This window comes from Puntigrus tetrazona, chromosome 7 (assembly GCF_018831695.1).
Source record: "Puntigrus tetrazona isolate hp1 chromosome 7, ASM1883169v1, whole genome shotgun sequence".
Taxonomy (NCBI): domain Eukaryota; kingdom Metazoa; phylum Chordata; class Actinopteri; order Cypriniformes; family Cyprinidae; genus Puntigrus; species Puntigrus tetrazona.
The window spans coordinates 7,883,932-7,910,556 of record NC_056705.1 but is presented as its reverse complement, the minus strand read 5'-3'; the positions used below and the strand labels follow the sequence as shown (position 1 = coordinate 7,910,556).

The 26,625-nt window shown below is 41.4% G+C and overlaps 2 protein-coding genes across 2 annotated transcripts in view; both read right to left on the bottom strand.

The window, feature by feature from the left end:
• LOC122348662 (aerolysin-like protein) overlaps positions 1–26,625 on the bottom strand; it is a 333,550-nt gene that overhangs the window by 124,319 nt on the left and 182,606 nt on the right. The gene's annotated exons all lie outside the window — the stretch shown is intronic.
• On the bottom strand, positions 1,508–6,190 carry LOC122348663 (neurensin-1-like). Its single transcript, XM_043244332.1, has 3 exons — positions 6,075–6,190; positions 3,931–4,137; positions 1,508–2,484 (listed from the first exon to the last, which is right to left on the bottom strand). Exons 2-3 carry the CDS (start codon positions 4,126–4,128, stop codon positions 2,086–2,088), a joined length of 597 nt encoding a protein of 198 aa, XP_043100267.1. The 5' UTR covers positions 4,129–4,137; positions 6,075–6,190; the 3' UTR covers positions 1,508–2,085.

The following is a 26,625-nucleotide window of genomic DNA, read 5'->3' as shown; positions in this document are numbered from 1 at the left end:
ACGATACTGAACCACTCCGGAAGCTCATCATATGTCCTGCTGTTCAGGCAAATCCAGTCCTTTCATGTCGTCTGTAATTCTGAAAGGCTCTTCATGACAATTTCACATCATAGTTAAATTGCTCAGGTAAATTTGGAAACATTTCACACAGTTTTCTTAGAGGGAAATATTTCCACATGCAGACACTGCATCAGGTTAAAGTTGGTCACCTAAATTTGAAAAATGTGTCTATCAGTAACGTGACCGAACCTTTATCCGCTTTTAGTTCATCAACTAATGAACGCTTTGCCCAGAATTAAGCCTCTGTCTTCCTGGACATGGTGAGTGAAGAAATGAAGCAATGTTTTAATGATCTGAACAAATGTTTGAAGTTAGGAGTTTTTTGGTTTGCGTTTAGGATCTAATACAGAAGCTCAGCTGGACCCAGAAACTGTGACTCGGACCAGATTTCTGAGGATCTTCAGAGCATAAACATTCCCTCAACTGTACACAACATGTGAGATATACTCTATATTTTGATCAAGTTATCATGTCAATATGCATATTTACATCGAAAAAATGGAAGAAACAGCTACCGAGAGACAATGACGGTAACAAACAGTTCTTTTTATTCTGTTTGCTGAAAAATAGACACGTTCCAAGAGTAAGAACAGCTCTGATACCTTCTGTCTCCTTCCTAAGAGCAGACGGACAAACCAAAGCTTGAGACGAATACCAGCCTTGTGATCAACACACCTCCAAAAACACATCCATATATGTCAGTTTAAACAAGAAGAATCAATTCTTGAAGCAGCTGATATATGTATATATATATATATATATATATATATATATATATATGTGTGTATATTTGTTATAAATGTTATATTTTTAGACTTCATCTAGGCCTGTCGAGAGATTTGATTGTTAAATATCCAGTGACTGTGCGAGAGATTGATTAGCAAGCCTTGTCATCTTCAGACGTCTGAATGCATATGATTATGCAATGTGTTCGAGGATGATTCATAATCAATAAATAACACAAAAGTAACACTCCAGAAGCGACAGTGAGGGTTTTTCATCCTTCTCGAAAGTAGTTTCACTGAAAAGCGTGATCATGCAACGTTTGCACTAATCAAAGGACAAAAACTAATAGAAAGATTCATAATAAGTTTCAAGCACAAAACAATGTTTTTAGGAATGACTGGCACAAATACAGAGAAACTCTGGAGACAAAAGCACAGTGATGACTCTACCAGGAAACCAAAGAGAAACACAAAACAAGAGAAGCAGACGGAAAGAAAAGGTGGAGCGTCTTAATGGGCTCGAGTGTAATTACCTACAGACAGTGACTGCGTTTAACCGCCTCCTGAGGAAAGTGAGGCTGGAGCGAGAACGATGTGCAACGCAATGAGAGGATATTACATAATCCCACAGGCGCATCTACACCGTAATCTATTCCCCCTAGACAGCGCGAAGCGGTGATGTATTTGAGCAGAACGGATGCGCGGTATTGAGATGTGTGAGATTGTGCGTTCTGTCAACCAACTATTGATTGACTGCAGCAATAGAGCGCCAAGCGTTCGGAGAAGAAAGATTGCACTGCGGGTGACGCCAATGAACCAACGTGGCGCTTTCTGAACGAGCCATGACAAATCATCGTAGTTTCTTTTGACAGTGTTAGTAAGGCAGCCGTGATGAATTAGCCGCTAACACGCTGGTTTATGAGTTTTACAGAGTGACTTTTCTCATGTGACACGATGGAAATTGTGAGCGGCTGTGTTTGGGTTCGCTATAATAGAGAAACTATTCGGTATTAATACGCACATGCCTTGACGCCTCTGAAGAATATGTTGCTCTTCGGAACAGCTGCCTAAAGGTGTTCGGATTCCTAGCCGTAGCACGCGAGTTATATTTGTGCTGTGTGTCTGTATTCAGGAGCACCAGTGATGATCGACGGGGTACGCTTATACGCTAATCGCCATAAATACTCTCGATAATCTCGCTCAACATAGACGAATGATATGCGCCGGAGAAAGTGCAGTGTTATCTATCTCTACTGTTCCAGGGACGGTCGTTTTGTTTTTGACCGAAGCGACGAAGAGGTCAGGTTTCCGCCCCGGGCTGGACGCTCTGCACTTTGGAGAGCGTGACGGGAACCTTGGCCTCTCCCGGGGTGGGAGCGCGGGTGACGGGCTGAACGGAGGCCTGGATCTCGGCCAGGCGCTCTTTGAAGCGCTGCTGGAGGCGGAGCTCTTCCTTGGAGCTGCCCTGAGAGCAGGCGGCCAGCAGCAGCCCCACCGCCATGCCGCTGCCGCCCACGCAGAACAGCACGGCTCCGGCCAGCTTGCAGGCGTCCAGGGCCCGGTTGAAGCGCACCGCGCGGCCGTCCACGAACAGCAGCTCGTCTTCTCCGAACGCTTCGAGGCGAGGCGGCGTGGCGTAGCCCACCAGCAGCACAGACAACCCCGCCACCAGGATCAGAGCGCCTAGCGCGAGACAGACCTGTGGAGACACAGAGGTCAACCTCAATCTGACATAATGACATCGTGATCGCAGCTGATTGGTTCTTTGTGCATCAGCAGCTGCTCGGTGTTCAGACACATGACTAGTTATAGCTGTAGCACACCGGTCTCAAACTGGTTCCCGGAGGGCCACAGCTCCGCAGAGCGTTTACTACATTTCACTTTGTAATATCTCCATTTTACTCCATGGCTGCTTAATGCAAACTGCCTGAAAATAACGTTTTGCCCACCAAGGCGTTCCTTGGGCGTTCCTATAAAAGATGTCACGTGAAAACTATCAATAGACTTTCTGAATCGACTCTGTGTTTGACTATTATTACATCTATTTCACATCGTCTGTGATCGAGTATGCAAACACAGTGAGAGCATCCCCACCGGAAAGTGTCCTACTTGACGCGCCTCCTTACCAGGTGCTGACAGGTAAGTGTAGTTCATCTCAAAGCCTATTATCACTAGAAAGGTCTAAGCAGGTGTGGTTTGGAGCTGGCTGGAGAAAACCTCTGCAGAATTAATTTGAGACCACTGGTGTAGCAGCTTCCTCCACCTCCCCAGCTCCGCTCTATAGATCTGCCACAGGGTGACTCAAGCCTGCCGTGTATGGAGGTTATTCACGTATGGTTTGTGCAGCAGCAGTTTTTCTTGCATGCTCACAGCAGCATATATTGGCATTAGCAAATCACAGACCAAACACCAAACACAGGATTTGTCTCTCTATAGTGGATTTCAATGGTAGCCAGTGATTCAAAGGGCTCCAGGGACACCTGCATGATTTCTTCAGAGGGTACGCACTTGAATAATGAATAATTTAGCCTTTTCAGATCATCTAGACCATGAAGCAAAACTTGGGTATAATGCATTTGACTACAGTTACTAATATAGATAAAATTACAATACCTAAACTACAAATGAAGTACATATGAAGTAAGAATCATTATTGCACATCAGTTTCCCCTTAAAAGTCACAGAGATTGTGAAACGTAAGATTTAGTCCCGTAACATTTAGATGCAATGAAAGGTTGCCTAACATATTTCAAAAGACAAGAAAAGTTCAACAAGTGTGTGTGTGTGAGTGTGTATCCCAGTAACACTAGGCTTTTAGTAAAAAGGAAAGAGGATCAGAAGGAGATCCTCCTCTGGATTAAGCCTCTTGAATTGTATTCTTCTTCTTCTGAGGTAAATTCAAGGCTTATTCCTCACAGTTCTTATTCTTCTTTTTAAAAAACTAAAAGCAGCTGAGATGAACTTTGAGATGAGTCATGCTTTGTTTCCGGAGGTGATGTGGGCGCTTACATACTCACCAGTCGGCTTTATAACACAAGAGCAATACATTTTGCTTTTAATTTTAGTTATATTTAATTTAAGTAAAACTGTCAAAAACACACAAAATAACATGCATTCATGCAAACAGAAAAACGTGTTTGTTCACCTTCCAGAGCACAGAGCTCCAGCGGCTCGGCGATCTCTGTGTCTGGAAATCTTCATCGCGCTCCCAGATGGAAGCGGTGCACTCCTCGTAGAACTGGTGCAGATAGGAGCGCACCCCGTAACCCTGGTAACCGCTGCTGAGGGCCCCATGGCTCTGCTCAGCGTAATCCGAGCCACAGATCTCCGAGCAGGACGCCATGCTTCACATCTGCACACAAACAGAGTTCAGTCTCAGTCTGGGTGCATTATTTCATTAAAACACGGGATGGAGAAATTATTATTCAGTCAAATTATAAAAATGAAACAAGCCAGTACATATTATAGTACTATTAAAGCACAAGAAGCGTTTAAAGCTGCCCCTGGTTAAAGAGCAGTGAAATTTTACGCTTTATTTCTAAATGTTTGTATCTCAGGAGATATGCCGCTCTTTAAAGGTATAAATCAAGATATTAAAATACATTAAATCATTTTGTAATCTTGACAAAACACAAAGGTCTTTTCAAGGTTCCATGTTTAGTGACTGTGTTTGTAATAGAAGTGATATTGTAACAGAAAATGCATCGAGATAACTTGTTTAGACATATTCGATAAAATATTTATTTTATATATAAAAAAATTATTAATCTGCTATGTGTCCTTAAAAGAGAGACCAACGTTCAAATCAAAAAGAAGAGACAAGAAATTGTATTGTTTAGTGCCAATAAGATGGAAAATAGCAATGGTTTTGCCCATTTTAGGTTATGCATTTAAACAGTCTAAACAAACAGCTTTCAGATGTCAAGATTTTGACAAGTAGTCTTAATAAACCAGCTGAAGAGAAGAGGTTCTCATTGGTCAGACACACAGTTAGCCCCCTGCCCCAAGCTGAGATTCAGCCTATGACACGCTGAATGATCAAAGGTGACTCTGGATATCATGTGGAACAGGAGAAGAATATCTTTAAGCCTGAACAATGACAGAGGAGATGAGATCTGCTGCTGATGAGGAGAGCAGGAGGAAACAGGGCTGTAATGAAATCACTGGAGCTCTTGAGGAAATGACTCAGCCGTCCTTCGGTCCTGCACCAGTGTGTTCAGTGACGGCGTGCAGAGACACAGAAAACCATCACATCACTTCACATCTCGGTTTACAGAGGACTTTTCACACGGGAATAATAAAACTGAAAATCAGGCAAAAACACAAAGATACGAACAGCTTCAGTAAAGGAAACCAGTACTCCCTACTATATAGTCCTCAAAACAACGGTATGAAACTAGAGACTACATCCAGTGAGACTCTGAAGTGTGATACCAGGTGACTGACCTGTGGATGACCACATGACCAGAACCACACATATCACATATATATCTACCACCATATATCTATATATATATAACACCACTTCAGATGCAGGATCCCGGCTGATGTAGTTTCTCAAAGCGATCAACGCTGTTGTAACATACTTCCAAGAGAAAATGCTTGTTTTCTACTGTGAAATGACTGGATTCATGAAAGGAGGTGTGTCTTTCAGAGGGGCGTGGCTAATGATGTCACAATCACGGAGGAAGAGGCTTGATATCATCAATTAACAACCTTGTAGCTCACAGCAGGTCTGTCTTTAACAGTTTATAATTCATATATATATATATATATATATATATATATATATATATATATATATATATATATATATATATATATAATCACACACACACACACACACACACTGACAGTAATTCGTGAGGATCTGTATGAAGCTCAAGTTTTGCGCTGAGAATTTGTTTTTGAGCAGCGTGACGTCACAGTGTGTGACTCACAGATGACGCCATCCTGAGATCTTCACGTCATCTGATGCTCCTGAACATCTGAGACACTCTGTCCTCTCCTCTCCTCTCCTCTCATTAGAGATGTGCAATTATATGACGGAAGTCTATTTATAGCTGCGTGTGAGTCCAACGCGTCAGCGGACGATTAAAAAACACAGCGTCGAACTCATTCAACACTACAGACAGCTCGATCATATAGAAACAGATTGATGCGTCCTTCGTCCTTCGTGACAGAGACAACCACAGCGTTTGGACAACCACAACGAATTCAGCGTATAATGATGCATCGAGAGATAACGACACGTCAGTGTGTGGAAGGAAGATGAATAAAAGCGCATACCTGTCATAACCGGGCTGGAGCTGCTCTTCTTCACTCCTCACAGCCGACGACGAGCTCGACTCACAGCGACGCACTGCGCATGCGTGAGAGAGAGAGAGAGAGAGAGAGAGAGAGAGAGAGAGAGAGAGAGAGAGAGAGAGAGAGAGAGAGAGAGAGAGAGAGAGAGACAGAGAGAGAGACAGAGAGAGAGAGAGAGAGAGAGAGAGAGAGAGAGAGAGAGAGAGAGAGAGAGAGAGAGAGAGAGAGAGAGAGAGACAGAGAGAGAGAGAGAGAGAGAGAGACAGAGAGACAGAGAGAGAGTATCACTGAATCAGGTTGTTCCTCACATGTTCTCATGTATATCTCACACGTTCTGTTAAACACTCTAAAGAACTAGACCACTGCTATTTTGTGATTATTAGTTTAATTCAATCAACGACTCTATGGTTTGTCATTGTCAGACCCAAGCTTTCCAACAATATCAGAGTCAAAAATGTTAAATCCTTCCAAATGCATTGAAACCAACCCTGTATAGAGAGCAGCATTCATCATCATCATCATCATCATCATCAAAGAACATGCTTGACCACGCTGTACTGTGACTCATCAGTGTCTACACACAGATCCCCAAAAACCTCTTGTGTGTCATTCATGTTGAAAATCTCATCAATCAACATTAATCACAGCCTCCTGTACAAAACACTCTTTGTCTGGGCGCTCTAGATCAGAACCGTGCGCTCTACACTGATAAAGGCGCCGGCTGTTAATCGATATTCAGTAATTAACAATGTAAATGAGAGCTGGCTGATTCATTTTCTTTTAGGCTACTTAACTGCAGTCTTCCCACAGACTGGCTTCTGCTCCAGATCTAACACTAGTGAATTATTTACATCCGAGCGCTGGTGGTTTATGGGGAGCTTTGGGCCAGAAAGCCATCGTAATAATGACTAATCAATAGACTTCTTCTCACTCAGACCGGGTTTCAGATCGAGCTGTAAGCATTGTGTCGAGAAGTTTGTCCGAGCCATTTCTCTTCGGCTCTGTTTTCTTATGCAGTGTAATGCATGATGAAGTTAACCCAGTCCTCGTCTTTCGAAAGCTGCTTAAAAACCACCAGCACTGTCTATCGAGTCGATTCATAAAACGATGCCTTTTCAGTCTTCTCTGATTTCTAGCGACCAAGTGTTTCCTCTTTTGTAAATCACTTCGGTTGAAAGCGTGGGCCAGATGCATGAAAACATAGCTGAGGATGGCCGTGTTTCTCACTGTAGAGCAGATCGGCTGATCTGGATTCATATCGTAGGCAAGCTGCGCTCAGTTTGACATTTACACTCATTCATCTAGCGCATGCATTTATTAAAAGCGATTTACATACAAACCTTCGCCACCCAACACATACAGTGACAGCGTGCCTGAATATTTCGGGGCTTCCGGTTAATTTTTGCAGTCTGAAATGGGGTTATGCACCAAATATTTCCAATTTCATGGCATGCGTGCCGTCCTAGCCCCGCGGCTCCTCACACACGAGCCATTGACTCTCTACACACAGACCTGGAAGTGCCTGTAATGTTTTTATCATGGGAGCCTCTATAGCAACCACTTAACGATCTGTTGCTCCGGTGCAGCTGCGGCGTCATAAACCACACAAAGAGTCCGGCGTTTACGGCTCTTCTGACTTTTGCATGTCTAAACCCCAGACTTTATTTATGAGAGATGTGCTGATGTCTGCTCGTGGTTTCTCTGGTGAAAGGTGATCGCTGTGCTTGCATCGTTATATGGCAGTGTTTGAAAGGCTCTGATTGCAGTGTATGCGCACCCTTCCCATCATGCAGCTGAAGATCACTCGCTGTGTGTCTTTCCTGCATCTGTAAATAAGGAACTATTTAACCGTGCATGCAATCTGTTTCCTCAGTTTAATACAGCCCTCTCTCTCTCTCTCTGTCTCTCTCTCTCTCTCTCTCTCTCTCTCTGTCTCTCTCTCTCTCTCTGTCTCTCTCTCTCTCTCTGGTCTCTCTCTCTCTCTCTCTCTCTCTCTCTCTCTCTCTCTCTCTCTCTCTCTCTCTCTCTCTCTCTCTCTCTCTCTCTCTCTCTCTCTCTCTCTCTCTCTGTCTCTCTCTCTCTCTCTCTCTGTCTCTCTCTGTCTCTCTCTCTCTCTCTCTCTCTCTCTCTCTCTCTCTCTCTCTCTCTCTCTCTGTCTCTCTCTCTCTCTCTCTCTCTCTCTCTCTCTCTCTCTCTCTCTCTCTCTCTCTCTCTCTCTCTCTCTCTCTCTCTCTCTCTCTCTCTCTCTCTGTCTCTCTCTCTCTCTCTCTCTCTCTCTCTGTCTCTCTCTCTCTCTCTCTCTCTCTCTCTCTCTCTCTCTCTCTCTCTCTCTCTCTCTCTGTCTCTCTCTCTCTCTCTCTATCTGTGTTGGACACGCTGCACCTCTCTCCTTCCGTTTCTATGGTTACTATCAGCGAAAGGTCACCTTCTGGAAGTCACTGGAGAGCATGCGCCATGCTGACGACAGTCCCATAATCACACTTACAGCAATAACAGCTGATAAAAACAGACTTCATTAAGCCTGTGTGTGTGTGTGTGTGTGTGTGTGTGTGTCACTCGGATGTGTTACAAGAGCCACCGCACTCCATTATAAAAGCTCACTCGGTTCTATATGAGCACAGACAGTAATCTGCAGGCCGTGTTATAACACAGAGCTCAAGCTCATTATTTCCTCGTGTTTCCCTGCAGGTTAAACACAGTCTAGTGTTGATGTGTTTTAACCTATGGTTTTAAAAAAGGACGAATCTGTGGTTCATGAGTACGGAGCACACGTCTGCCTCCTAGCGGCGGATCTCGGTCTCACAGCAGATGTCAGGTTTCCAGAGCCGTGTGTTTGTTTGCACGCCTTAATAAACACGTCTGGAGTGATTCTTCACTTTCACCTCCTGACCGCCCGGCGCTCACAAAGACAAGGATGCTGGATGGAAATGTGACTGTAATTCAAGCAGATCTCTTTGTCTCAGGTTTGCCGCCGAAGGCTTTTTCCCGCCGTCCTTCATACGACGGATGATAAGCTCCTTCACCTGAGTTGCTGTAACGCTCGGTTAATCATTTAATAAGCAAGCCCTGGACGCTCAGTAATCAGGTTACCACCCCAGACGACCTCTTCTTAATTTCCAAATGTCTAATGATGGTTTTGATCGGTCATCTGTCAGCTCTCTGGGCTGAAGTATGGAGTTTGCTTTCATTAGCCTCCGGCTCCCAGAGAGAGCTGCATTCATCACACACACACACACACACACACACGTCTGAGCGAGAACACACACACACTCGCTGTGTCACACGTCTCACACTCCGCGGTGTTCACAGGGTTCACCTTTAAACTCAACAAAAGTGTTCAATAACTTACAATGAAGCGCACTTTATTTAGCTGAACTTTAGAGTACTTTTTTACATCATTATTCTTCAGCAAAACGCAGAAGAAATAACAGAGGTTTAGGAAAGGTAATAAAAGATGACTGAGTTTTCCAGTTGTGGGTGAAGTGCACTTACGACGGCTTCTTTAATGAATCTTTTCTTATCTGCAATCAGTTTAAAATGTACTTTAAGAAGCTGAAGTACACTACAAGTGCTCATTCAGTACAGTTGAGCACGCTTTATGATCCACAAAGGTTTCATAACATAAGTAACCTTCACATTAAAAAGGATTCAGAAGTTTTTTTAAGAACTAATCTTAAAATTAATAATGCAGCAAAATACTTAAGATTTCTTTTTGCGATCTTTGCACATCTACACTAAACATTCATCTGGAAAACACCGCATGTGAGTATTTTCTAAGACCTAATAGTTCCAGACTAAGCGAGCGAGCTCTGAGCGTGTCCTTGACCTCAGGACGGTCAGGTTATGAACGCATGTTCCTGTAGACGAGTGTTTCCAGATGAAAGATCCAGAAGAAAATCAATGCAAACCTGCTCTGATAGCTGCTCTTATCTAGTGTTCTTCGCTCCACTTTGGCGGGAATGTGATTTGACCCACATCATTATTCTGTCTGTACTGAGTTCAGTCGGTGCAATATTTCCATTAACACATGATATTGTCTTTCCGGGAAGAAGCGGTCTCAGTCGGTCTGTGTCTGTATTCATTTCTCTCCGTTCTAACCTTATTCGCGTGCCGCTGCAATAATCTCCTCAGAGTTTCAGAAGCAGTGACTCTCGTGCGATCGTGCCATGTTCATTTCCCCTGGCGTTGTTAATATTAAAAACAAATGTATTGATGGCGGTAAATGTGGGTGAGTGATGCAGATCCAGAGGCCATGCACCTGCTTCAGCATCTACAGAACAATACACATCATTTATCATGAAGAACTGATGGGCAGGTGCGCCCTTTTCTCCCTCAGACTCTCTTTATTTGTGTTTTGGATAAATCTGATCTTTCTTTATTTCTTTACCCTTTTCATGGTAGTCCCTGTATGTTTCTCTCTCTCTCTCTCTCTCTCTCGTTTTTCTCTCCGCCACCTTTATTCCTTCTATAATTGCTCATTTGTTTGAAAGGCCTGAGATTGAGGATTAAGAAGGCCTGGTGGGACAAAGCTCAGTGTGTGACCTAGACAGTGACAGACACTACTGTATGAGACTCTACACAAAGACACCTGCACCTGCCTCTCTCTCTCTCTCTCTCTCTCTCTCTCTCTCTCTCTCTCTCTCTCTCTCTCTCTCTCTCTCTCTCTCTCTCTCTCTCTCTCTCTCTCTCTCTCTCTCTCTCTCTCTCTCTCTGTCTCTCTCTCTCTCTCTCTCTCTCTCTCTCTCTCTCTCTCTCTCTCTCTCTCTCTCTCTCTCTCTCTCTCTGTCTCTCTCTCTCTCTCTCTCTCTCTCTCTCTCTCTCTCTCTCTCTCTCTCTCTCTCTCTCTCTCTCTCTCTCTCTCTCTCTCTCTCTCTCTCTCTGTCTCTCTCTCTCTCTCTCTCTCTCTCTCTCTCTCTCTCTCTCTCTCTCTCTCTCTCTCTCTCTCTCTCTCTCTCTCTCTGTCTCTCTCTCTCTCTCTCTCTCTCTCTCTCTGTCTCTCTCTCTCTCTCTCTCTCTCTCTCTCTCTCTCTCTCTCTCTCTCTCTCTCTCTCTCTCTCTCTCTCTCTGTCTCTCTCTCAGTCTCTCTCTCTCTCTCTATCTCTCTCTCTCTCTCTCTCTCTCTCTGTCTCTCTCTCTCTCTCTCTCTCTCTCTCTGTCTCTCTCTCTGTCTCTCTCTCTGTCTCTCTCTCTCTCTCTCTCTGTCTCTCTCTCTGTCTCTCTCTCAGTCTCTCTCTCTCTCTCTGTCTCTCTCTCTCTCTCTCTCTCTCTCTCTCTCTCTCTCTCTCTCTCTCTCTCTCTCTCTCTCTCTCTCTCTCTCTCTCTCTCTCTCTCTCTCTCTCTCTCTCTCTCTCTCTCTCTCTCTCTCTCTCTCTCTCTCTCCCTCCTTCTCTCTCTTTCTGTCATGCCTGACCTTTCTTAGAGCTTATACTTTTCTTTAATAAACTATAAACAAAACTTTTACTAAGGAGTAGATCTTATGCATACTTTTGTAGTCCTAATTTTGTAGGTTTTTTTCCCTATGTTTAAGATTTTTCAGCTTTAAGATGTTTTGTGAATACAGGCCGTGATCCCTTCATCCTCTAGATACACAACTAGAGAATTCTCATTACTTATCTAAGGTTCTGGCATGTTTCTCTCAAGGTTATAATAAACAGTAAAGGAGGATCTTGAAAAAGAAAGTAAATTCTTGAGATTTGTTTGATTTTAGATTTCTAGATTCTTTGCATGTAATCTTTTTATTTGGATAGAGTTGCCCCCATGTCTCCAACTGGCCCAAATTACCCACAAACCCCTGCTTGCCCCCGCATAGCGTCGGGACTGAGGTATAGGTGGTCTGTAATGTTTGAAGATGTAGTTGAGAGTAGTAGAGGCAGCTGAGAAGTGTGTTTCAGCTTCAGGGAGTGTGTGGAGACTGCTAATAGATCTTTATTAATCCAGAGCAGCAAAGCTTGAAATAGCCTTTACAGCCCAATTTCGAAAGCCCACTATGTGTAAAGAAAAGTTTATCGCCGCGCTGAACTTCAAAGGCTCGTGTTCAAGCGTGTTTAAAGCACGTGAACTGAGATCAGCGATAACCAATGATCCCTTGATCTGCAGACACTGCGAGGCTCAGAAACAGCAGGTTAGTGCTAGTTTAACCACACGATTATTCATCTGATTAGATACGCTGTGATATGTTACACGGGAGGACCTGCCGATGCAGATCATCGAGATGAATTACCATATCCTGGCTGGTAAGAAGAAACGATTTAGTTCAGCTGTGTGTATCGGTTGTGTTACACGGTTATTTTATGCCAAAATAAACACGGAGAACTCTGGAAAAAAGGTAACACTTTACGGGAAAAGGAGGTCCAAAATGAAACTGTCTGAAAATATCCTCCTCTCCAGACCAGTTAGTGTCTTCATCAGGTTTTCTGCATCAGCGTCTCAGTAATGGATGTGAATGGGTGCCGCCATAAAACATCACAATAATCCACAGCATCAATTAACATCAGGAGAAGACAGAAGATGAAGTCCATAATCCTTAAAACCATGCACTTCCTTCAGTGTTCTGGTCTGAATCAGAAGAGAAATCTGCTCAAGCTTAGCGTTTACAGCATCTCTAAAAGAAATATGTGGCTGGGTTTAGAGACACCCAGGAGATGCACTTTTACACTGGAGCAAGCATTATTAGGGATTATGGACATTTTCAATAATGTTTTTAAGCAATTGCTGAGCCGGTGATGCAACGACACAGTTCTCTTACATCTGATGAACACAATTTATATTTCTACACATTACAAGTAAAACAGAAATCATTAAACAACTAACCTAAACCAGTCCCTAGGGATAGAATAGCATCATTAATTTCTCTCCCTCCATGTAGTGCGTGTTTCTTAAATTTCTAAAGAAATAATTAATTAATTCCACCAAATAACGACTATAATCCAAAATTTCCTCACTCTTTTATGACATTATTTAATTTTTGGGTGAACTATCCCTTTAACCCCACGGTCAGCACATTAATTACAATGTAACAAAAAGTCTTGCTAAAATGCAGTGTAACCATATACAACCTTTTTTTTTTTCAGTGCAGTGAAAGCCTGCAGACCTTCAAGCGGATTCTGAGCTCCTGAACCAATTCCTCCACATAATGATGAGATTAGAGCGCTATCGATCTCTCCTGACAAGAAGCAGTTAGGCCCGCGAGCATCTGACGGACACAAGCGAAGCACCAGGACGCTTCACAGCTCCGCATGTGAGACTTTTTGTCAATTTACTGACTTTAAAATGCATTTCCAGGCTGAGCCGAGTGTGTTCAGGGACTGAATCACGGGAATAATGTTATTCTTCTCTTTGTAGGTTATCTCAGTTTCTATATGTGATGTGCACGGCGGTCACGTGCCGGGATATCAGAGGCGTGATGAAAAAGCAAGAAAACACAGACACACACACACACACACAGAGGCAGAAGCTGGTGCAGCACAGGAGTGCTCACTGATGAGTGGACTCGAGGCTCATTGATCGTGATCTCAGTGGTGGTCTGTGTTAAATACAGCGCCAGAGTGAGATCCGCTGGCTCGACTGACGCTCATTGAGCCGTGATAGATTCACACACCACTCAGATAATAAGAGCCGGTGGAGCCACGTGAGCCCGTCTCCGCTGAATTCATCACCGCTAGTCACATTACAGCCCTTTACCAGCGGAAGGCTCTGCTTTGAAGTGTGGCGACCCCTCCTACACAAACAAATCACCTGTCGGCCGGAAGCCACACGTTTCTCAGCGGCTCGGGAGAGGCAGAGAAGAGTACAGGCAGTGTTTCTGGAAGCATGCGCGTGACGAGGGAAGACGTGTCAAGGACATCCACGGCGTGACTCGGAGGACTGATGGAGGAAGCTCAGACACTAGATGGCAGTGTTAGTCCAGCGAGCCTGCGCCTGCAACAAAGAGTGATGTAATCACCAGAAGAGAATGTAAATTATTAGAAAAAAACATGCTGCTGCTTGCCTTTTTTGCAGTAACGCTATCAGCTTCATCAGAAAAGACTTGTATTGCTTGCTGCGGGCTATAGAGAGAGGTCAGGGCAGAGCTGTAAACATCAATGACTGCGGATCAAATGCTAAATTGCAGGTTAATGGATGGAATGTATTTTGTATCTATAAAATAAATAAAAAAACAAACTATGATTTATCAGCTGGATCTATAGCGATGATTGGATTTTTCACACACATACTATAAATGACCTGATTTATATTATGAGTGGTCACCCCGCAGGACACAAACATATGTTTTTAATATTTTGTCTTCAAAACAAGCACATTAAAAAGTTTAGAAGAAGACAGTAAATCGTCAAAATATCGTCTTTTCCTGCTTTCTGTGTAAATATCTCTCAAACTTGATTTTCTGTGTCGCGGCGTCATTTCCTCAGTCTTCGCGTCACATGATCTTAGAATCTTAATAATACACTGATTTACTGCCGAGAACGTTTCACAGTTATTCTCAATGCCAAAACGACCCAGTATGTTTGTAGAAACTACGATACTTTTTATTTTCCGGATTCACAGATGAACAGCATTTATTGAAACGAAATCTATAAAGTTAATAATGTCTCCGCTGTCTCACTTTTGATCGATTTAATATCATATGATCTTTAAACTTTTCTGTGGTGGCGCTGTCTGAATCTAAAGAAACAACTTTTCCAAATCACGTCTCAGAGCATACCTTGGGTTTTCACGAGTTAAATAGTTTTCAGGCCCATATTACTGCGTCTGCAGGCGTCCCATCTACTTCATTATTTGGATTGCTGAGAACACACAGCCAATTTACGATAACGCGGGCGAGACGAAAATCATTTACCACAAGATTCATATACATTAGCTGTTCCTTTAATACTCCAGAGACCAAGTTTAGCGCAAGTCTGGCAAAAGACTCGAGATAGATCGAAATGTCAGCGAGCAGGAACGGCAGAGCAACCAGGCAGAGCTTCAGGCGTGGAAAGCCATATCGTGATGTCATGGTAGCGGTTTCATTTCATGAATTGCACTTTAATGTGCTACGTCCAAATGATGACCCTGGCACCGGTGCAAAATAATTGGGAGTTCTCGGCAGGTTCTCAGAATCATCCTCTTTCTGGCTCTCATGACACCAGGCCAAGAGCCGGGTCAATGTCGACACATTTAGCTTTACTTAAATCTACAGATGCTTGTGGAAGATATTTGAAGAACGTCCCTGCCTCCGACATCTAATTGCTCCTGCTGTCAATCCACAGCGCTCGTAGATCAATATTACAACCGAACCGAATGAGAAAGTAGAAAAGTGCATGACCAAATGTGTGCTAAAGAAAGGCATCTTCAGGACGGCCTGTTATTGAGTTCTGTTTATGATCTGACTGAACGCTGCAATGGGAACTCAATGCTAGGTTTTAGCGCATACTTGGGCTCTGTTGCAAAACCTGTCAGACGGAAAGAAATTATAAAGAACCACGCGGCATTGGAAACACAGCTCTCGACTCACAAAGCAGACAAACAATAAAAAACAAAAAAAATTATGCTTAAGTACTAAAATTGATGCATATATACCATATATATTATCTCTTATGCTGTATGAAAAGTCTAGATTATTTTAAGTCGACTTTACTGTAGCATTTATTTTCATGAACTATAAAAGTTCTGTAAATAAAAACAAGAATCAGTCCTCAAGAACTTTATTATTTTCTGTTCACATTTTTCAACATTAACAGGTGCAATTATCTAAGTGTGTGATATGTCTTCATGAGCATCACACTTATGTTTAGATTTTAATTTCAGTCATTCTGAGAACATTCAAAAGAAAAAGAAAGAAAAAGTGGACCTTCTGAAAAGGAATATTAGCTTAATGTTCCCCACAGGTATGTTTCTGTTCTCTGCCTTAGTTACTAATAAAGTTCTAACATAATACCAAGATAATTCCTCAATGTTTCAACAACAGAGAAACACACAGACCTTAGGTAAGATTCTTAGATAGATTAAGCATCACTTTTTTTATAAACCTTTTCTGTGAATGAATTACGCTGGAATTTACATAACGAAAACATTTCGAAATAGCTGCATTATATACTACAATGATTACAGGTGACCAGCGTCAGGAGCACCTACGCCAACTAAAACGCTCAAACGTATTCGTTCAGTATGTTTCTGGAACAGAGCCCATAGTCAGGAACTTTTACAAGTGTGCGAAACAATCTTACATTTGCGTCCAAATTCAGGCAACGAATTAAATCTTTCACAATATCTTTTATTTAATGACAGCTTTGTGACACGCTTCTGGTATGGCAGGTGTGGCTCCACGTTGTCGAAGAAACCCGCCCAGAAAGCACAAAGAGTAATTTCAGATGCACCTCCGTATAACCCATACGTTCTGGCGACAATCATCACCGAAGACAATTAGAATGCGTTTCAAACTAATTTTCACAGCGTTTGTACCTGCGGCTCATATAGAAGCAATCAGTGGGCCCGTGTGTTCTGGACTCAGGATAGATTAGCTGAACTGGGCAACATGCCCCCTAAGGCCACAGAGATGGGTGTTATTTCAAAATGAATGGCCAGCAGAGCTTTTTGGGTACAACAGAAATCCAATGAAAGGAACATCATATGTTATTAGAGGCGACCGGAAGTCCTGGGAAATTGAGCCTGTGGCTATATGACAAATGTGTGTGAGCTGCGGTGATTTCAGGCCAGACCACGACTTTTACATCATGCAGACCTGCGCTCTTAAGCTACAGTGGCACTCACAAAGTGCTGCTCCATATTGCCGCTTTGCCCTCCGGTCACGTTTAGGCTATACAGCGTTTAGATCTGACATCGTACAGCCTTCGTTTTGGTAGTTCTAGCTCTGGGAGAAACACTTTTTTTGTTCTCAGACACATTTTGTAATATAAGAACGCCAACACTGAAGGGCTAACACAGAAGAATGAAAGAAGTTCAGTAGTCTTCTTGAAACCACCCGATGCCAATAAATAGCATTTAGCCCCACTATATATATTTTTAGATTAGTCAATGTACGCTATGAAATTGTGTTTCATTGCAGTTTGATCATTTGATTCTGCTAACTGTCAGTAACTCTGCCAACTACATGTTAACTTACTTTGATCATTAAGTATTAGTAGACCGTCTGTATGTCTTCTAACACTTTATTTTGATGAGTTCCTACACTCTACCTACTATTCATACACTTACTTCTGCCTAATCCCCTACCCTAACAGTCTCTGAAGGGTTATTTATGTAGTGAAGTAGAACATGTACAAATATCTAAATAGGATTACAAAATAAGTCAAACATTAAAAGCCATTAACTCCATTGAATTGCTTTCTGTCAGAAAAAACTCTGTGTTTGAACCATGTCAGAAGTCTGGGCCTCGAAGATCTCACAATAGCAGTAAACCTCTGCAGTATTCAGTTATCTTGCTTGTTTTGTAGTTCGGTCCAATTGCTCTGCAAACACAGTGTCAGTCATTTCATTTCAACAGTTTTCTTTGTTTGGGACGCTTTTACATCATTTTTAACTGACAGTATGATAACCTCAGTCTCATTTGCTTTTTTAGGACATGGCTGAAAATAAGCAACTACTGCACGCTGGACATCTTCTGGACTGAGTTTAATTCACTTGATAAATGTGTGATAAATATTGGTAGAGTTGCCTTGCTCTGTTTGAAAAACTCAAGTGCTTTTATACTTTCTCTGCAGCGCTAGATTAGTATTATAGTTGACTATAAATGTTGTCATTTTTTTAGGCTCTGATGATTTGTTGCATTGTCTTTGTGGATCATAGTCAAATAGACTGAGTAATATGGATAAATCACAGAATTGGTTTGTTTATATCAAATTTATAGAGCTTATAGTGAGCCAGCATAGAAATCAGTACTTACTCTCCAGGACATAAGTATCATATCAGCCATTATTTTTGAGCTCTATGTCCTGTTTTGTGCATCTCCTCCTTTCATCTGTAAAGTAAATCTTGATTTCTTAAACATAACTGCATAGTAGCATATAAATGTCTGCTATGTGACATTGTTCAAAAGAATGGCCTTAGCATGGACCCCAAACATATGCAGTGCTGTTTGGTTCCATTTCAGCAGTTTGTCAGGATTTTACTCAGTCGTCATTGTGAGCATCTGAAGTCTTTTGAGAACTGGTATCAAATACAGCTTTACAGTAGGCAGGTATCAAATTTCAAACAGATTTATCTTTTTGTTCTTTGTGATACATTCTCTAATTAAGATTGATCATACCTCAGACCTCCTGCCTCATTGCAGAGGGTGAGAGAAACAAACCTACAATCTATTGGGCCTCAAGTGTTTGAGGACTGGATATACAACCTGTTCATCATTTTACTCATAGAATGCTCTGCTCTACTATACAGTGCATGAATGGAAGTTAAAGCAGCGAAATAAATTGTTTCTTGAATGTTGGGAGAAACCAATCGGAAGTATAATTGTGAAGTTTTTTTCTGCACCTTCTTACACAGAATCGTCTCTCTTCTGAAAGCTGACTCTCAAACAGCAAACACATAACACACACCAAAACCATACACTAATGTTATGTACTCTTTGCTGACGTTTTTGCAAACACTTTGCATGGACCTCTATGTAACACGTAAAATCTAACAGGAAAAAGATTACATGTCTTGCTAAGATGATGTGATATTTTTTTAGTGTTTATAGTTGCAAGAGATGTGTCATTTTCATTTCTGTAGATTTTTTGGACTTGTGTTTGGAAAATGTGTATAAAACCAATCTGTGCAAAAGAGGTCATTCTACTACGCTATTACACTATCTTCATATCTCTATAAATATCTACCATACCGTCCCAACAAAAATCCAATTAACAAGCGTCTCTTGCGTAAGTACAATAATAATGATTCTTACACCAAAGTGAAATAACAGCATTTTTAGTGATGTGATGTTGTGACATTTCTCTGCTTCTCACCTTTCTTGTTGCGTTGCCCATGCCTCGAATCTTTGAAATGTTATCCAATAAAATGCGTTTTAATTGTTTGATGTTTATTAAGCTATTAGCAATGCTAGTTACTTTCTTGGGTAAGCCCCTCAGCTCTACTAAGTTATTGCAATTATTTCTGGTGACAGCGCTATAGCCTCAATTGCTGGAGAAGCAAAATGTCAGAAGACGAATAGCCACTGCCAAAATTTTTAGTTGAAGACATATTATACTAAGTCTGCACAAATGTATTTAAAAACTATTCAATCAATGGATTTGTTATCAAATCCATTTAATATTCAGACTGCTAAACGTTATCTGGCTCATTAACTAGGCAGTGGCTGTTTACACTAACTCCGCCCACTATTTGGCAGTTGGGCACAAGTCATAAACAAGATTAGTTTATGTTAATGGAAACCAGGACCATCGGTTCCAGAACAGCTGAAGCATTGCGCAGTGACCGACAGAGTTCAATCAGCGGCCATCTTCCATTCCGTGTCAGTGCTTTACGTATGTCGTCCAATTGGCTGTTCTGATTTTATTATGCTAAACTCACAGCAGCTGCTTTTGTAGTATGTCATTCAGTTTCAAAGTCACGATCAGTATTCTATCCTAAATGTGATTCAAACACTTTGGGGTGGAGACAAAGCACATAAACTCAAGTGTTCCTTGAAGATGTTCTGAGGCAAATTGATGCACCTGAGTCTGTATCTACCATCATCTTAGCAGGACAAGACTGCAGGGTACAGCCGTGGCAACCCAGTAAGCACACACTGGAGCCATCATCTGTATTACAGCCATTCATCACTTAGGTAGACCTTCAGCCATTCACTAGCTTTGGTAGGAGCTTATCGATTTTCCTCGTTCTCATTTGCAGTGCTTCAGCAGGACAGGAATTTGCGTCCACGTCATGGTGTCTGTCCTCTCGAGTTACTCTTTTATTCATTTTCTGTGTTAGTTTGTCTTGGATCATGATCACTTGTTTTGGTTATGTAATTACTTTGGCATCTGTAACCGCTGCTTCAATTTGTCTTGCAGTAATTATCTTATCTAATTAAATCTGGCTCCTAATATGGCAGGGCCCGTTCCATGCTCCATATCACCAAAGCATATATTTTTAGCAGTTCACAGAAGTGCTAGCATGTTAGTCTGTAGACCTGCAGAGATCTGCCCTGCGCTTGTTCATGGCATTTCTGATCCTAAGATGGCCTCTAAGAAAGGTTTATCATTCTGAATAAAATGAACAACTAGATCTAATTTCACAAGGCGTTTAAATTTCTATTGATGCTAGATAATAAAATCCTATGGTATCATATAAAACACACACGACTAAATGGATTACATTTTAATTGGCATAACTTGCCAATATTTCTTGCATAATGTTTAAATAATTAAAACATTTTGGACCTATAAAGAAATTAATACTTGCACCTTACTTTAAAAGTCAGAATTTCTGCTTCAACCTATTACTGAATAATAATTAGCCCTTGACATTTTTTAAGTATACTAAACTATTCTATATGCTTTATTATTCTACTCCCTCTTGTTGTACTTTCTTCAAAGAAAGGGTTATGAATTTACTGTGCATGCATTTGCAGAAACTTTTATCAGTGATTGACCAAAGAGAGAGTGATTTGTCAAAGTAACAATCTTATCATACAGTACGTTTATTAGACAGCAAGATTAGCATAAGAAACAATAGAAAGTAATCAAATGACCAGAGAAGTGTGTTTAGTTTCAGACAGGGATTATAGATACAAACTGTTCATGAAATGCTTTAAACTCAACATATCCACAAAAAGCAGCAACGTTCATTAAGTGCAGACAGAAATGTGAAGTGTTCAACAGGACACTGTGATTGAGTTCTCATTCTATAAATGTTAAAACAAACAAGTACACAAAAAGCATTTAAATCCACTCTTTTAGAAGGGAAGCAGTGTGTTTCCTTGAGCTTAGTGCTTCAATCATTGTCAAATCAAACCTGAATGGCACTCATTTTCAGACACAAGCATATGAGAGCGTGAGAATATTTCTTACTTTATTGCTTAATTTGATCAAATCTGGTACCACGGATACAGCTGAGTTCTCGAGAGAGATTTGGGCGAGGTCTGTGTGGATGGCGATGCCTGATTCCCATTTGCACTTACAGCGCCGGAAATACTTCCCTTCATCTCATACGCGTCAAACAATAAAGCCTGCCAAAGCTAACATGCTGGCTCTTAGATCATATCCCGGCTGTCACCCCAACCTGGCGGGATCGTTCTTCTTCCAGGCTATCTGCCAAATGTTTGCATTTCCACATAACCAGTTTCAAAATAAATACTGTAATTGACCACAGAGTCTGTGTATGTCCTCATACCTCTGGACTGCAATAAGCTTGGTTATTTGCCCAGCGAAATTGGAAAACTACAGATCTTCTGTTTATAGGGTTTTATCAGCGGCGCTCGTGTACTATAATTGTGCTTCACCTTCATCAGAAATAAATTCAGAAAGAACAGGCCAAAGAAACGTGGTCTTTGCGGAGTATTTAGTTAAAGTGACCGAGACTAACCGTGGCAAACCAGCGAAATTTCAAAACGTATCATTAAAAGGTAAGTTCAGCAAATCTCATTATTCAATGGTAACACAAAGAGATGTTAAACTTTGTCAGTGCTTTCATTGTAAAAGCTGACCAGCGGCTATCCCAGTTTCTGAGCTTCAACGTGTCGGAAATGAGCTGTGGACATTCTACAGAATAAGTCTTTCGTGTTCAGGAGACCACGTGAGAGTAAATGATGACCTCTTTGGCTGATTGTCTTTCCGCCTGTATTCCCATCACATCTGCAGTGACAGCAGTTTAGTCTTCACAGCTTTGCTCTGAAACCAACTTCCATTAACTTCAGAAGAAAACTTTACAATGCTAAACAAGCATTAGATGGCAGTGCTTCACAATACATAAATCACCTGCATTACATCACTGCAAAAACCTTGTTGATTACCATTCTAAGTTCAGTCAGTTTGCTTTTCAATGTCTTTGAGATTATGTTTGATTCATCAGTGCTGCGTTTACTGGATTTGATCCAAAGCCAGATCTCAAAGCTGTCTTCAGGAACCACGATCCTTCAGAAACATTCTTCTCAAGCGTTTGATTATTATCGAGCTTGAAAACAGTTATTGCTGTCCAATATTTCTTTTGTGATCTCTGTGATGCATTTAATTTTTTTAGGATTCACACAGATGGAATAGAATGTTCAGAAAGAACTTACTGCTAAATAAAGTGTAACATCTTAAATGGTTTTAGCTGTCACCTTCAGTCAATATATATCGCTGTTGAATAAAATAACTGTCAAAATTAATCACATACAAAATAAAAAGTACATTTTTTTGTTTACATAATATATGTAAGCAATACATTTGTATGTGTTAAAGTATACAAAAATCATTACGATATTAGAGTGAAGATAATGTTCATTGAAGATTTTTGTACATTAGTTATTTGCATTGCTAAGGACTTAGTTTGGAACAACTTTAAAGAGTAATTTAGTTTGTTCTATCCTAACAGGCCAGGCATCAATGGAAAGTGTATTTATTCAGATATAGAACAGACTAAATTAAACTGGATTTGCTGGTCAGGGTCACATATGTTTATTGCACTGTGTATAGTTTTATATATATATAAAATGCATGTATATTTAAGAAAAATTATATAAATATATACATATAAATAATTACAAACATATATATAGGAATTAGTGTATTTATATTTGTACATAATAATAAATATACACATAACACACACATATAGTACTGGAGACAACAACTTTTCATTTTGATGCTGATTAATCACAATGAATCATGACAGCACTAATAAAAACAGCAACAACCAGCATGCTCTGAATTCTAGGGGAACTAGGCAGCGCAGGCCAAACCCTGTCTCGGCATTATCTGTGAGTCCGGGCCATCACTCCGCCTCCATGCTGGAGTGGCTTTCTCTGCGGCCCGGGAGTAATGTACGTGAAGGCCATTAGGCTGGCATCTTTGCCGCTCCTCCTGCGGTGGCGCTGGGCTGTGCTGGGCGAGTGGCGGTGCTCTCCTCCGCCGCAGGATTCGCCAGCTCATGCGGCTGTGGATGGGGTGACCTTCACGGGTATCTCGAAGGATGTGTGCTTATTGTGACTGTGGGCATCGTTAAAGGAACACCGGCGAAGAAAAATAGGCGTAGGAGCGCTCAATAAATCAAACCATTCACGATATTTGCGAGAGTTAATGCATACATTATTTTAATTATATCCTCCTGGGTTTGGCGTATGCATCTTTAAATGGGAAGCAGTTTGTCGTTTGATACGTCAGATCAATGGTTTGCCGACGGTTTCTTCTGCTTCATAGGGCCGTTTGCAGTGATCATTCGGCGAAATATATAATTGTTTTTAGTAATCAGTCACGCATTTGAGCGATCAGCATGTTCTGCGGTATCTCTTCAGTATTCATTTTGTATGTTGTGGTCCTGTTTCCTGCGTGCGCAATTCGTTCAACTCATAGTTTTTACGCGTTATTCTGATTGACATAGAACGCGACAGAAAGACAATGAGATTCAAATGGCCCAGTTGCTGTAGAAATGAAATGGAAGCGCTGTATGTATCTCTTCTGGCTAATCTCCATGTGGCCGTTCATCTCTAAGCTCTCGTGTGGGATAATGAATCAGAAAGCTGAACCTATGAGTTCCCAAAAAGAGCTGAGCCAATCAAAATCAAATAACATGAATTGGATTATTTCACCACTTTTTATTGCATTGTGCTGAGGTTTTTTGCTCGACATCAACGTGGTTGAAAGCTCCGTTACAGTGATTTTTCAAAATCTTTAAACAATCCTCCGAATGAGTGGTTTGGCCTGTGTTTAAATAAACAACACGCTACCACTGAGAAACATCTTAGCCTGAATAACTCTTGCTCAGAAAATCAACTTGCCAGCATTTATCCATTCTTGCACAGACGCGTTTTAATGAAGCATGAAGCTCAATGAGGCTCTTGAGAAACCAAGCGGGGCAAACAAACTGCAGAAGTGCATGGGTACACGGTGTGGGCGTCTTTGAGTACTAACCAGGTCGATGCGTCCAGAACAACTCGGGGTTATTTGGATTCAGAGGCATTTGCCCTTCAGGTCTCTCTGCTATTTGCTGCAGGCTTGCATAGTTAAGCGTTAATCTAATGCCAGCTGTCTCGGCCCAGAAAAAATGAAAATACTCGGCTGGTGAAAAATAAGTGATGCCCATCAGAAAAATGCTTGGCTACATTTATTGGGCCTCTGAGATCCGTGTTTTTTTTTCCAAGAGTAGACAGAACCAATTGTAAGATGATTTTAAAGCCGTATATATTTCTCTTTTAGAACATTGGAGTGCTGAGTTCTAAATGTTTGTCTAGAATGACTAGCTATCTTCTGATTAAGGTGATACAGAGATAGAACACACCTGCTGTGCGATCTAGAGGAGGCGAAGAGAAGTGGAACAAGCGTCAGCATTTCAGCAGATGAACGTTTTTAGTACCAAAAAATGACACGATGGACTGTCCAGGTTTTCAGGCGTATGCACTTTTTGCTTTGATCAATTCTATATTTTCCAGCCAATTATATATCATTTTCACATTTGTGTACTTCCTAATAATAAAGTAAAGCAGAATTTTAGAAATGTCTGTACATTTTGCCAAAAAAAAAACTGCAATATCAAATTTGCATAAGTATTCAGATCTTGTGACCTTACACTTTGATGCAGCTCATTTGCTTATTACATTCTCTGATCATTTGCTGAGACGTTTCTGTAGTTGAAGTCCACCTGTAGTAAATTAAATTGATTGGACATGATTTGTAAAGGAACATGTCCCTCTATATAGAAAGAGCCTCACAGCTGGCGATGCATATCAGAGTGGCTTAAGCCATGAGTCAAAGGGGCTTTGCCTGCGTGTTGCTCAGAGACAGGATTATGTTAGAGCTGTGATCTGGGGAAGGCTTTGTCAAAGGAAAGTGCTGAGTAGCAGAGGAGGCTCAGCACATGGGTTTGTTTTAGTGTCATGTAGGAGACTGCTCAGAGATGAGGAAAGCGAATGGAGCAGAGTACAGAGATATCCTCCAATGAAACCTGTTTCATAGCACTCTGGACCTCAGACTAGGCTGGAAGGGAGTTCACCTTCCAGCAGATAATGACCCTAAGCACAGTCAGAAGCACAGAGGTGTTAGAGCCAGAGCCCTGATAAACTTTGTCGAACATCTCCTGGAAGAGGCGTGAAAATGGCTATCCTGACGGTCCACATCCCAACCTGGCCGAGCCACAAGAGGTTTGTCTGAAGAATGGCAGAAAAAACCTCCAGCTTCCCGCTATTTTTGATAGTCCACTTCAGACCAGTCAAACCTTGCATGCCATTTTGCAAATACATGTCAAATATCTCATTGGACTATTTTGCTTAGGCTGAATAGTTAGGGATAGTTGAATAAGTTGACATATAGGTGAAAATGTTCAAGTCATTATCAGTGTTAATCCAAGATCAAGTGTTGGCAAAGGAAAGGAAAGAAAAGAGAGACCTTGAGGAAGAAAAGTTTTCCTAATAGGAACACTGACAAACATATTGTGATAGCCAGAGACAGCCAGATGGGATATTAATAAATGGTTTTATGCAAGAGACAAGCGCTGCAATGCTCCCGTCCTGCTGATCTCATCCTCAAATAATACATCTTCATTCTTGTTAACGTCAACAACAGTGTTTCCCAGTCATATTTTCAGACTCTTCCTATAATTAAACTCATCAAACGTTAGCAGACAATCCAAGACCTAGAATAGTGTGCCAGATAAAGGAAATTCAGAAAGTGATTTTCTTCCTCTTTTTTATCCTGTCTGTAGAGCAAAAAAATTCTCTAATAACCCCTATAAAACTATATTCCCATCCAAATAGGGCTTTATACTTTATTCCCTACTTACCATTTTGTGAAGTAAGCTAGATTAAAGAACATATCTGTCTGATTGCTTTAGTGCTGCTTTAGTGTACAGCTATCCAGACTCTCTGACTTTCCACGAGATCTCTTTTGGAGTGCATATTATAGAGCACAGTATATAACCATGTGAGACTCAACTTTAGACTTGTTTTCTTCTTTCTTTCTTGGTAATACCTTGCACATACCACTTTCGTAGTAATACCACACGGATCAGTGTACTCGTGAAGCATCTGAGCTTTTTGCTGACCAGGCGTTCTGTAAAGAGTTACCCCGTGGCTCTGTGAAATTCGGCAGTATTAGTGTAATGTATGTATTTTATCACCTCACATGCTGAATTAAGAGACTAATTTAGAAATGAAAATCTATTACTCTGGTGCTTTGCTCGCCACGCTTTGGGCTCTTTTGCAGTTTAAATGCCTGATCCCTTACAGGCTGCACCCATCAAGTTTCACTAACTTCCAGGATCCTCCACGTCCCAAAGAACACAGGTACAGAGCAAATAACTCCCATTCATTTCAGCCATGTCCTTACAAAGCCCTCTTATCAGTCTCATGTTAGATAGTTTCTAAGATCTACATCTTATGGAACACATCAATATTCCCCTCACAAAGACCCTCGTTGCAGCTATC

What these genes read in the sequence shown, in the direction of transcription:
- LOC122348663 (XM_043244332.1), bottom strand. Translation starts at nt 4,128, where the DNA reads ATGGCGTCCTGCTCGGAGATCTGTGGCTCGGATTACGCTGAGCAGAGC. An exon ending in GGAGCTCTGTGCTCTGGAAG is followed by an intron (nt 2,485 to 3,930) that starts GTGAACAAACAC and finishes GTGTCTCCACAG; the next exon opens with GTCTGTCTCGCGCTAGGCGC.